Raw genomic sequence first — 13,825 nt, forward strand, 5'->3', positions numbered from 1 at the left:
TAGATTTGTGTAACCACAACAATCAAGGTACAGCACTACTCATAACATCACCACAAAGATACCACCCATGCTACCTCACCCACTTCCTCCCTACCACAATCTGTACCCCTAACAACCACTAATCTGCTTTCCATCTCTTTAATTTTGTCATTTTGAAAATGCTATATAAGTGGAATCATATAGTATGTGATATTTTGAGATTGGCTTTGTTCACATCACATAATGCTCTTGCGATCCATCTAAGTTATGCTCGTAACACTAGCTGTTTTTTATTGATAAATAGTATTCCACAGTATAAATCTACCAAAGTTAACCATTCAGGAACATTTTGGCTCTTTCCAGTTTGGGGTAATTATTTACAAAGCTGCTGTGAACAAAGCTGTACAGGTTTTTGAGTGAACATAAGTCTTCATTACTCTGTGATAAATGCCCAAGAATGCAAATGCTGGGTCATATGGTAAGGGTGTGTTTAGTTTTTAAAGAAAGTATCCAACTATTTTCCAGAGTGGCTGTACCATTTTACATTCCACCAGCTATGTGTGAGATCCAGCTATTCCACATCATTTTCTAAAGGGATTCCTTGGTTTTCTTACTGTTGAGTTTTGAGAGTTCTGTATATGTTACAGTAGTAGTTCTTCATCAGATATGTAGTTTGCAAATATTTCCTCCCAGTTATAGTTTATCTTTTCATCCTTTTAACAGAGACTTTCACAAAGCAAAATGATAATACCGAATGCCCACCAGCATTTGGTATTATCACTGTTTTCTGTTTAGCTGTTCTAACAGATGCATAGTGATATCTCATCTTGGTATTAATTTGCATTTTCCTAACTGCTAATGATATGGAACACCTTTTTATATGCTAATTTGCCACCCATACGTGGTTTTCAGTGAAATGTCTCTTCATGTCTTAAGCTCATTTTCTAAAGGGATTCTTTGGTTTTCTTACTGTTGAGTTTTGAGAGTTCTGTATATGTTACAGTAGCAGTTCTTCATCAGATATGTAGTTTGCAAATATTTCCTCCCAGTTATAGTTTGTCTTTTCATCCTTTTAACAGGGACTTTCACAAAGCAAAAATTTTAATTTTGATGAAGTCCATTTGTTTTCTTTTATGGATCATGCTTTTGCTGTCATCTCTAAGCACTTTTCACCAAGTTCTACTTACTGAAGATTTTCTTTTTTGTTATCCTCTATAAGTTTTATAGTTTTATGTTACATATGTAATCTGCAATCCCCCTTGAATTCATTTTTTTATAAGATGCAGGACTTAAGTGCTGAAGACACTGGCTGTTGTGATTTCACAGCTATTCTATATCTAACTAAGTGTAAATAAAAGTAGTTTTTGAGTAATTAATACTAAATGTAACTCACCATATTTTATATATTATTTTGCTATACTTCTTTTAATAACATGTAATCAGAAAATTATTATAAATATAAAAAATGTTCAAAGAAATCAGTAATAGAGAAGTTGAAACAACAGGGAAATTAAAACAGGAAATGTGAGAAAAAAATCAGTGGGAAAAATTTTTATTGAAGACCCTCCTCTCCCTAGAATAATGTGGTAGGGGAAGGGAGAGAGAAGCAAGCTGCTGCCTCAGTATTACTAAGAAAAAAAGAGACTAATCTATTCCATCAATTATAGAACCATCAAGTAGAAGTACCTTAATGGTTACCTAGTTCTCTGAGCCTTCACTGCAACAATCCTTGTCTCCCAAAGCAGTTATCCTGTAACAGGGAGTCTTAACATCCCTAATTGAATAATAGTGACATTTTCTTAAATGATCAACCAAAATTCCTTCCTGGTTGCTTCCACCCATTGATCCTGCTTTAACTTTTTGTGATAAACAGAATAAATCCAATTTAGTTACTTCAACAAGACCGCCCTTTCAATATTTGAAGATAGCTATGAGCTGTCTCCAAACCACTCACGTACAAGTGCATTTTATCCATCTCTCTGATAAATACCCTTTAGTTCCTTCAACTCGTTTTCTTATTACATGGATTTTAATCCTTGGTGCTATGTAGATGCATCTGTTTGTTTGAATCTCTCTTAAATGTCGATCATCAGAACTGAACACAATACTATTTTTGGTGTGGTTTGATGAATGCAGAATTTAGTGAAAGTGTCATTTCCTTGGCCCTAAATACTTAATAGTTCCTTAATAATTCATCAGCTTTCCAGGGGTAGTCATATCACATGGTTCAAATTGAGCTTAGTGTCAACCAAAAAACCCTTGGAGGTTCTTTTTGCCACATATTGTTGCTTAAGCCACCTCTTCTTATCATGTACTTTGCAGAATACTTTCTAGATATGATCAAATTTTATCTTGTTAGATTGGAGCAATTGCTTCAGTCTCTTAAGACCTTTTTCAATGTTATTTCTGTAATCCGAAGGTTTTGAGTTTCCAAGTTTTGTGTGATGCTCAAATTTAATTAGCTAGTTTTTTGTATCTTTAAGTCATGGTTAAATATGAACCAGTACAGAGCTCGAATCAGAGCTGCATCACATGGCCATAAGAACCTTCATCTGGGTCAATATCAGTCCTTTTGTTAATCCACGCTTTTGGAGAATACTCAATTCAGTTTGTCTGGAATACTCCTAAAAGTGCTATTATACAGCCCGTATTTCTTCGTTCTGTTCTTAAAAATTTTATGAAAGTCTTTGCTTAACTGCTTTTCTCAGCTATCCTCATGACTTAGTCATCTTGGTCCTTTTCTGTGAATTCAATTTTAAAATTCTTGATTATTTTTATTATTTTTTCTTAAATTTACTCTTTTATTGTAGCAAATGAATGAAAGATTCATTTATTCTACCTCTCCTTTTTGGGAATGGAGGCCATAATTTTTTTATCTCAAATTCATCTAAATGCTAATAAAAATTATGTATTTTGTTAAAATCGGTAAAAAATATAGGAGGTAAAGAATGGAAACAAATGATGTGCTGCATGGAGCTCATTTCACTCTGCTGAATTCTAAAGTATGCAGTAAAATGTTTTAAGTAATTTAAATGTCTTTTAGGATTTCCCATACTCCCTTGTCAATTAAATATTATTTCTGTTCTTACATTTTGTCTTACATTTTTTAAAAATAAAGTAAAAAATAAGGAAGCTTTTAAATATTTAGTTATAAGATACTGTATAATATGTGCATAAGATTTACAATTGAAGCAAAACTATACAGGACATATCAAAGGCACAGAATATTGTCACTGATGATTCTTTAGACACCCATTGTATTGGACATAAATGTGCTTTATTTGCAGTTATACTGTTTCCATGAAATACTTCTTTTAGTGATCGGCATAAAATTATATAATAATTATCTTTACAATTTTGAGATTTAGCTTATTTCGTGATTTAAGGATGCTACCTTTAGGGCATTATTAATACAACTGTATAAACCAAAATTGTAAACAATGACCGGTGACAATTGCATGAGACGTGAGTAGACTTGGCAGCTCTGTGAGATGTAGAAAGCACATGATATCAAGCTATATATCATGAAAAGTAAAGTGTGCAAGGTACACACTCATCGAGAATATCAGACAAAAAATGTCTCTCTTTAATTTTCAAAAATTAGCCTCTCTTTTGAAATTTGTAATGTTATATTAAACTTTAACTCAGTATGTATTGCTCCTAGAGTTATTTGGCTCAGCACTATGGAATTTAATTTTGTAAGAAGTTGGGGGAATATATAGAAATAAAATATTAAAATATATTACATTTTCTCTGGTTTGATATATAAATACAGTGACTATACACAAAGATAGTTGACTTTTGGGCTTTTTAAAGAGGAAATTTCTTAATTCAATTATTTGCACTTTTCCCTTACAGATTGCAGATTTTGGTTTATCAAAATGGCGCATGATGTCCCTCTCACAATCACGAAGTAGCAAATCTGCACCAGAAGGAGGGACAATTATCTATATGCCACCTGAAAACTATGAACCTGGACAAAAATCAAGGGCCAGTATCAAGCACGATATATATAGGTAGAGTAAAGTTGCTTCTGCTCAGAGTTAACCTCGTCTCAGACACAAAATTAGTCAACCAGAATTTTGAAGCTACATTTTAAACTGATTTTTATTCTTTTCTCATAATTGTGGTGAAAATAAACTTGAGGCCCCACAGTGATTAATATTTTTCAAATTAAGGAAATTTAATGATTTGCTTTAAGAAACGTTTACATCCTTTAAGAAATTTTAAAGCATCTCTTCTTATCCTATCAATTTATAATATAATAGTTAAGGATTTTTATCATATGTGACTTGGAAATGCAGAGGGAAACGTGGTTCCTAACATTTTAGCTTTAAGTTTCTCAACCTGTTCAACCTTTCAGCTTTTGATATCTATATATCTTTTTAGATAAATAGATGAACTCTTAATCATACTGGGGATATTTCTATTTAAAGAATCCCTAATATTTGTATATGTGTAAATTTTTCATACAATGAATCAATGGATTTGATAAGATCAGATTTTCATATTTCAGATGCATATTACTTATAATCTTATAATGCAGTAATAAGCATAACACATTGTTATTGACACTGGTTATTTAACTAGAATAAAGGAAGATGATTATTTACACAGGTTTAGGAGATGGGGACATTCACCTCATGTGTAAGTTACTTATCTCTTTTAATATACTAATGAATGCAAAAGCAGACTCTCTAAATTTGCTCTGAACACATTTTATAGTCCTTTAAATGGATTTTTGCCATCTTTAATAAAAAACCTGTTAATGAATCATTTTAGGAATGAATGCTATATCTCTACCAGAAAACTATATATTTAATTAAATAGCATATTCCTTTTCCTCAAAAGTATTTTCATTTTTGTTATTTCTCATTAAATCCAAAGCCAGGCAATCCATTTTAGTGGCTGCACTAAAACAATTCATATAGTGTCTTTTACATTCACATTGTATGAATATAAAAAACTGTCCTTTTATATTTTGTTTTCTGATATTTTTAATTCATTCTGAATGATGTACTGAGGGGAGGGGAAATGTATTTATAGCTTTCTAAGGTAAAGATCATGTTCTACCGAACAATTCTTGAAAGCTGGTTTGATTCTATAAAAATGGGCCAATTTAAATCTGCCAGTCATTCATTTTGTGAATTTTCCCTTTATGTTCAATTTCAATATTCTCTGTCAGGGAAAAATGAGGAAATATTATTCCTTTATTTGGGTAGGAATTCCCTCTGTACTCCTCGCTCTCCCTGTAACACAAGGTGTTGGTAGTAATAAATTCTATGTGTCCATTTTGAATGCATGGTTAATGTTGGGGTGTAGCAAAATTATTATATCCTATTTAACCATTTATTCTAATTATAAACTCTATGCAGCTTAATCCTGTAATTGACATCTGAAGTTAAACTGTAGGCAAGATATTTCCACTACCAAAGAAGATAGTGCTGAGAGCAGAAAAAAATGCAGTAGAATAGAGCTCCATGAGACAATTTTTTTTCTTGCTCTTTGTTCTTTGTGAAAAATAATATCATTTAATTAAAGGGCATAGCTTATCTGGGTGTTCAAGAATTAATCCTAGTATTAAGTCATCCACAAAAAGTTAATCTTGCATGTAACGTTAAGCTTTTATTACAGTAATTTCCTAATTTTTTAACTTAAAGTTGATTTTCTTTCAAAACTAGATGAGCATTTATCTATTCATTGTATACAGTAATTCTTTGCTGCCTTATCACTTTCAAAAATGGTATCTTCACAGTCAGCTTTTAAAAATAGTGCTATTTTAGTTTATTATGCAGAGTTCATTTAAAATATGTAACATGTATGTTCTTATGTTAAACAGCTATGCAGTTATCACATGGGAAGTGTTATCCAGAAAACAGCCTTTTGAAGGTAAGTATATTTTGACTTTTATGCTCAATAACATCATGTTAGTAGGTCACGCTCAGAACTATCTAAAAATCATGTTATTTTAAATCTGCTTATTCATTTTGTGGAAAACACAGTAAACCAATTTATCAATTGTGAATGCATCACATACTGCAAAATATACTGGGTTAAGGATCCAGTTGTGAGTCTACTATCTACTGGAAAATGTACTGGATTAAGGATCAGAAAAACCCAGATTTTAATTCTTGTTCTGACAGTAATTAGCTCTGTGATCAAGTAACAAAATCTCTTGAGTCCTCATTTTTGTCACCTGCATAATAAGAATTTTAAATTACTATTTCCAAGTTCTAGTCTAGCTATAAAATTACTTATATGATAATTTAATTACTGCTCCCTCTATTAAGACTAGCAAATATTGAAGACTAATCTGTCCTTTATATTCCCTGAAAATATTGTTTATTTCTTTATTTTGAGGTTTGTATAGGTCAGCTTGTTGTGTAACAAAAAACAACCTCAGAATCCCCATAGCTTATGAAATAAACATTTATTTCTCATTCACATTAAATATTAGTTGCTGTAGCCCTTCTTAGTTCTGCTCGGTTTCGCTCAGCTCTGCTTTACAAATACTCTGTTGACCAAATCCAATCACATGGCCAAGCCCAAAATTAATGAGGTGATGATATAAACTGCTTCCATAGGAATCAGACAAGTCTGGCAATGGTTTGGGGTATATATATTCCTTTTACAGAAAGGGGGGTAAGGCATCATTCCTAAAATTTTAATATTCACTTATTTTCTTTTAATTAGTTTTAGATGTAAGTAATACACTGAATCATAATATATTTCTAATGAATGCAATCTATTTGTTTTGACAGATGTCACCAATCCTTTGCAGATAATGTATAGTGTGTCACAAGGACATCGACCTGTTATTAATGAAGAAAGTTTGCCATATGATATACCTCACCGAGCACATATGATCTCTCTAATAGAAAGTGGATGGGCACAAAATCCAGATGAAAGACCATCTTTCTTAAGTGAGTATATAGTTTTAACCTGGACTCTTTGAATTACAGAATTAGTTAATATACTGTGAATAAAATATTCCTTGAAAAATTGTGCAAATTAGATGACTAGCTAGAAGTTGTTTAAATTATTTTCTGTCTTATCATAGCATTTATATATGAGTAACTCCTTCTAGAACAGAATTGAGAATTCCTAGCAAAAAAGAGAAGTCATGTGATAGGAGTAACAATTTCCTTCATATATTTAACAAATATGTCTTGAACCCCTACCATGTGCTATGTACATACTGGAGTGAGCCCTGGGAACAGACTAGTAAACAAGACAAACTTTCTGTAGCTAGTTCACATTCTAGTTGAGAAGGCAGAGTGAAAACAAATAAAGAAGCAAGATACAGATTGTGACAGTCTTATAAGGAAATAGGCAAGGTAATAGACTAATTAAGGGAGGGAAACAAAGGCCTTTTTTTAGGGGCAAACATTTGAGCTGAGATTTGAAGCTTGAAAAAGAGCCAGTCATTCAAATGTTGAAGAAAGAGTATTCAGCCAAACAAAACAGCAAGCATAAAGGCTCTGAGCCTAGAAGAGGAAAAAGTTTTATATTCTCAAGAAACAGTGAGAAGGCCTGTGTGGCTGGAATATAGTGAGCAAGGAAAGGAATTAGTTGATATTGGAGAGGTAAGAGAGAGGCTATTGGCCATCATAAAAAGGTTAGATTTTTATTCCAAGTGCAATGGAAAGCCATTAAAGTATCTTTTGCAGGGAAGTGACATGATCTGATAGAAGTTTAGGTGAAATTCTTACTGCTGTGTGGAAGTTGATTGGAGAAAGGCAAAAGTGGATGCAAAGAGGCTAGAAAAGAAACTTTCAGGAATTTTCTAATTAAGGTGGAAATTCTGAAGACAGAAGAGTTACAGAATTAAGATAGTATTTCAGAGGTAGAATGGATCAGACATCCAAATGTAAATGTAGGAGAAAATCTTCATGACCTAGGGTTAGGCAGAATCTTTAAATATGACATCAAAAATAAATAGGATTCATTAAAAAATTTATAATCAGACTTTGCAAACATTGGAAACTTTTGCACTTTGAAACATACTGTTGGAAAAAGAGAAAGCCAGGCATTTAGTGTCCACGACTTTAGTCCCAGGTACTTAGGAGGCTGAGGCAGGAGAATCATTTGAGCCCAGGAGTTTGAGGATGTGTAATAGTGCGCAGTGATCGTGCCTGTGAAAAGGTACAGCACTCCAACCTGGGCAACATAGCAAGACCTCATTTCCAAAAAGGAAAAAAAAAAAAGGAGAGCCACAGACTGGGAGAACATATTTGCGTAACATGTATCTGCTAAAGGGCTTGATTCTGGAATATATAAAAAACCCTGACAAGTCAATAATAGGACATATACCCCTATTTTAAAATGAGTAAAAGATTTGAATTTCACCAAGAGAGATATACAAATAGCTAAAAAGCACATAAAATGATGCTTAATATTATTAGTCATTTGGAAATGCAAATTAAAACTGCAATGAGTTACCACTTCGTATCCACAAAAATAGCTATAATTAAAGACAGAAAATAACAAGTGTTGACAGTGATGTGGCAAAACCAAAATCCTTATACATTGTTGGTGGGATTATAAAATGATGCTGCCGCTTTGGAAAACAGTTTGGCAGTTTCTTAAAAATGAAAGATAAATTTATCATACAACCAAGCAATCCACTATTGGTAACCCAAGAGAAATGAAAACATGTTCACACAGTTGTATGTGATTAGTGATAGCAGCATTGTTTATAACAGCCAGCAAGTAGAAACAGTCGTAATTACTGCTGCTACTACTACAACAATACATGAATCTGTTGTTCCAGGAAGAGTCCAGGATCCTAATATAAAATTGAACATTACTAACATATTGATAGTCTGGACTGGTTCATCTAAGAAGGGAATATAGATAGCAAAGAGAGGACCCATAGTAGAGGTCTGAGGAATTCTAGCACTTAGAAATTGAGAAGAGGAAGAAGAAAAAGAGATTGAGGAAGAGAAGACAGTAGAGAGTGTAGTCTTTGTGTCTTGGAAGTCAAGGAGAGGTATAGTCAGACATGTCTAATCTGCCAGGAGGCCAAATGAGGTAAGCAGGATTTTCCAATATTGTCATCACCAGTAATCCAAACAAATGGGGTTTTAATAGAGATATGAAAACAGAAGACTGATGTACATTTAAAAAAATAGAAAGAAGTGAAGGCAAATATGGACAATTCCAGCAAGATGCTTGGCTCTGAACAGAAGCAGAAAAAAATGAGTTGATAGCTAAAGGATGATATGGGGTCAAAATTTTTTCCTATGGCCAGGCACAGTGGCCCATGCCTGTAATCCCAGCACTTTGGGAGACCACGGCAGAGGGATTACTTGAGTTCTGGAGTTCCAGACCAGCCTAGGCAACACAGCAAGACCTTGTCTCAACTAAAAAAAAAAAATTTAAAAATTAGCCAGACATGGTGCGTTGCCTGTAATCCCAGCTACTTGGGAGGCTGAGGCAGGAGGATTGCTTGAGCCCAAAATGTTGAGGCTGCAGTGAGCTATGATTGTGCCACTGCACTTGCACTCCAGCCTGGCTGACAAAGCAAAATGCTGTTTCTTACAAAAAAAAAATCCTGGAGAAAGATAAGATTATTGCTAGTCAAATGATCCAGTAGAGTCAGAGATTGTCAGTGCAAGAACTGAGAGTATCAGAAACAGAATGCTGGAGAGGTGGAGGAAATGGTATTCAGAATGCAAGTGATACTGTTTACATTTGTATGAGTATATGGACACTTTTTTCTACTGTAAGAGAAATGAGGTTGGAGAGATGGATACAAGTATGAGAATTTTGTAGATCTGGTTGTAGAACCCTGAAGGAATTCCCTCTCATGGCTTCTATTTTCTCAGTGTAGGATGAGAGCAGATGATCAGCTAGCTCAAAGGAAAGATGGAGGATGGGATGTAAGAGGTTGAAAAGGGGAAGATAAAGTACAATGCCTATTACCCCTGCCTTCCCTTTCTAAGTTCAGAATATATTAAGAAAAAGCCAAGGAAGAAAGAAAGATGGTGGTCAGAATATCAGTTTCATTACTGATAAAGCTAATTGGAGAATGTACCTTTAGATCTGCAGCCAAATGGGCTTAGTTGCATTTTAACCCTACAGTTGATAGTTTTACCAACCTACCACAGGCCTCACCCTGCTTCTACATAGGTAAGCAGAAAATGTATGCATTCTTTAGACAAGCTGACTTTTAAAAGAAGGAGAAAACTGCAAAGGGACCAGATAAGCATGCTCAGTTTTTCTCCAAGATTAACAAATGAGGTAAGTCTGAGGGGAAAAAAGAAGCTGGAAGAATTCCTCCTATACTTCTCCTTCCTGAGGATTGAACTGGAAATGTCATCTTCCTGTTGGAAACATGAAGAAAAGGACTTAAGTGTCTCCTCCAACAGTATAAGATAATCATGTAAGACAGCAATTCTCAAACTTTCAGATCTCAAGACTCTTCAAAATTATTGAGGACTTCAAAGAGCTTTTGTATGTGTGGGTAATATCTATCTATTAGCATTTACTGTATTAGAAATTAAAACCAAGGAATTTTAAAATGTAGGAATATACAAGAACACATTCTATTATCTATTGAAGCAGTGATCTTATCACACCTTATTTATGGGCCTCTGAGTAAATCCACTATATACTTATTTGGGGATGACAGTGAACAGGGAAAACAATGTCTTAGTACTTGTTATTTTGAATATAGTTTTGACTTCGTGAACCCTCAGGAACCACCCCCGCCAGGGGTCCCTGGACCACACTTTAAGAACGACTTATCTATGAGAACAGAATAGTGGATGTATTTGGGAAGCAAAATAGGATTGCTGAGAAGCGGTATTTAGTGTCTAGTTTGGACCGTTAATTTAAAGAAACCAGCGACCCCACTTCTGGTCAAGATGGAGTAACGGGCCAATTTACCCTCCTGCCTGAAACAACCAAAAAACCTAGACAAAATATGTGAAACAGTGGTTTTTAAGACACTAAATATCAGGAAACAAAGAGCAGCAATCTTTGATGGATGGGAAACAAATGAAGTGAGCCTTCCGATTGCCTAGCTTCCTGCCTTGAGAGTTTCTAGATGCAGCATGGGGAGAGGAAACTGAGGTGGAACCCAGTGGACACTCAGGGTCAAGGAGACAGGGATGGCAGTTTGGGTAGACCAAGGCAGATAGACTTCATAGGACATTGCACCAGAAGGGAAAACGTACACAGGGAGAACCCCAGAGATTTGCAGAGGGTTCCTCTCAAGTATTTGGTGGAGCACTGATCAGTACAGGGTGGAGAAGTCGGTAAACCAAAAGCCAAAATCTTCAGTGAGCATAGGAGAAAAGCAGAAGTTTGCAGAGAAGTAAGTATTGCCTAATGGCATGAACTTTAGAGGATCTAGAATTTTCACAGAAAGAAGAAATTTGGAAATGGCAAAGAGAGGACAACAGAGATATGTACCCTTCCTCATGGCTCCGGAAAGAAAGAAATAAAATGTGAACCCATTACCTTAGCAACTTTTGATTTGTAAATATAATGCTGATGAACAATGGCTATACATATTGAATGAAAAATACAATGCATTTTTTTTTAGTAATAAGAACTCAGAGTTTATTTTTAAACTAACTGAAATGGCCTATAAACATATCCACCTTTATATCTAATAGTACGGTGTGAGTGTGTGTGTGTGTGTGTGTGTGTGTGTGTATGTGTTTAATTTATCACATTTCTTACAAAGTACTGTTGTCTGCCTTAGACATTTTTCATTTATAGCCGTTGAGATGCTACTGGTTTTGTTGTTATTGTTAGGTTTTGAACTTTGTTTGTAAATGGAAGTACAACTTTTTTTCCTAGGATGACTGTTTCCTGTTTTCAGTGGGAAGGTACCATCACTGATTTATAAACACACTACTGCCTATACAGCCTGTCAGTTTTATTGTAAGGCTCTGGTGTATATTGGAATGGTGAAAAGCAGGTTCTGGGAACCCGAAAGGGAAAGGAAGAATAAAAAAATCAGTAATAGGGAAAGTTTAAGTGTATTCAATAAAGAAATTCTGTCAATACGACCAAATGGAAGAACATGAAATTCCAAAGGGATCTGTAGATACCAGAGTAAGCACAAGATGCCTCCTTTTGGATAAACCTACTGAAAAGAAATGAAAAGTTCACAATGAAAGAAATTTTAATAAAAAAGTAAAGGAAGCTTGAAAAACTAGAAGCAAGCAATATTTTTCCTTTTTTAAAAAAAATGTAGGTTAACTGAATTAAGGAAAAGAGGAAGATCAGTAAACCTTTGTTGAAAAAGTGACTAGAGTATACATTCTGAAAATAGATTTAACTGTTCAATTAATGTACATATTAAATGGCAAAGTAACACAGTAGCAGAGAGGAATTATATAATAAAGATTATTTTTTTCAGAAGCCTATCGAAGTATAATTTACTTACCATAAAATTTATCTATACATTCATTGACTTTTTAGTATTAATAATTTTACAGTTTGCAACCATTACTATAATCCAATTTTAAAGTATTTCCATCACCCCCTACAAAATCCCTCATAAGTATTTGCAGTAACTGCCTGTTCTCACCACTAACCCTAGGTAACCAGTAATCTATTCTCTGTCTTTCTAGATTTGCCTTTTCTGGATATTTCATATAAATGGAATGATAACAATGTGTGGTCCTTTTGCATCTGGCTCTTTTCACACTTAGCATAATGTTTTTCAGGTTCATCCAGGTTTCGGCATGAATCATAGTTCAGTAATTTATTGTTGAATAATACTTCATCATATGGATGTATCACATTTTCTTGATCCATTGGCCAGTTGATGAACATTTTGATTGTTTCTACTTGTTGCCTATATGAATAATGCTGCTGTGACTGTTCACATACAAGTCTGTGAACATATGTTTTCATTTCTCTTGGTTAATTATCTGTGAGTAGAATTGCTGGGTTATATGATAAATTTATCTTTAATTTTTAAGAAACTGCCAAACTGTTTTCCAAAGTAGCTGCATTATCTTATTCCCACCAGCAATGTATGAGGGTTTCATTTTCTCCATGTCACTGTCAACACTTCTTATTTTCTTTTTAATTATATTTTAGTGAGTATGGAGTGATATCTCATTGCAGTTTTAAAGTGCCTTTTCTTATGATGTTAAGCATCTTTTCATGTGCTTCTTGAAGACATTTGTATATCTCCTTTAGTGAAATTCAAATCTTTTACTTGTTTTTTAATTTTGCTATTTTTCCTATTATTGAGTGTCATGGGTCTGTATATATTGTAGATACAAACCCTTTAGCAGATACATGATGTGGAAATATAGTCTGCAGGGCTGCAGCTTATCTTTTTATTTTTTCTTAATACTGTCTTGAAATGCAAAAATGTTCAAATTTTTTGAAGTCCAATTTTTAGGGGTTTTGGGGTTTTTTTTGTTTTGTTTTGTTTTGTTTTTTGAGATGGAGTCTTGCTCTGTTGCCCAGGCTGGAGTGCAGTGGCGCAATCTCGGCTGACTGCAAGCTCCACCTCCTGGGTTCACACCATTCTTCTGCCTCAGCCTCCCAAGTAGCTGGGACTACAGGTGCCCACCACCACACCCAGCTAATTTTTTTTTTTTTTGTATTTTTAGTAGAGACGGGGTTTCACTGTGTTAGCCAGGATGGTCTCAATCTCCTGACCTCGTGATCTGCCCGCCTCGGCCTCCCAAAGTGCTGAAATTACAGGCGTAAGCCACCATGCCCTGCCCAATTTTCAAGTTTTTTAATGGATTTCATTTTTGATGTCATATCTAAGAACTCTGCCTAACCCAAGATCATGAGGATTTTCTCCTATGTTTACATTTAGGTGTGTGATCTATTTCAAGTTACTTTTTATGTGTAGTGT

The 13,825-nt window shown here is 34.4% G+C and overlaps 1 protein-coding gene across 1 annotated transcript in view; it reads left to right on the top strand.

Moving 5' to 3' along the window:
* RIPK2 (receptor interacting serine/threonine kinase 2) overlaps window positions 1-13,825 on the top strand; it is a 34,686-nt gene that overhangs the window by 8,734 nt on the left and 12,127 nt on the right. Inside the window, exons 4-6 of the mRNA XM_032759999.2 lie at window positions 3,838-3,995; window positions 5,819-5,868; window positions 6,741-6,902. Coding sequence (XP_032615890.1) covers window positions 3,838-3,995; window positions 5,819-5,868; window positions 6,741-6,902 — 370 coding nt within the window. The remainder of the gene's footprint in view (window positions 1-3,837; window positions 3,996-5,818; window positions 5,869-6,740; window positions 6,903-13,825) is intronic.

The sequence above is a fragment of the Hylobates moloch genome, unplaced genomic scaffold, assembly GCF_009828535.3.
Source record: "Hylobates moloch isolate HMO894 unplaced genomic scaffold, HMol_V3 SCAFFOLD_9, whole genome shotgun sequence".
Taxonomy (NCBI): domain Eukaryota; kingdom Metazoa; phylum Chordata; class Mammalia; order Primates; family Hylobatidae; genus Hylobates; species Hylobates moloch.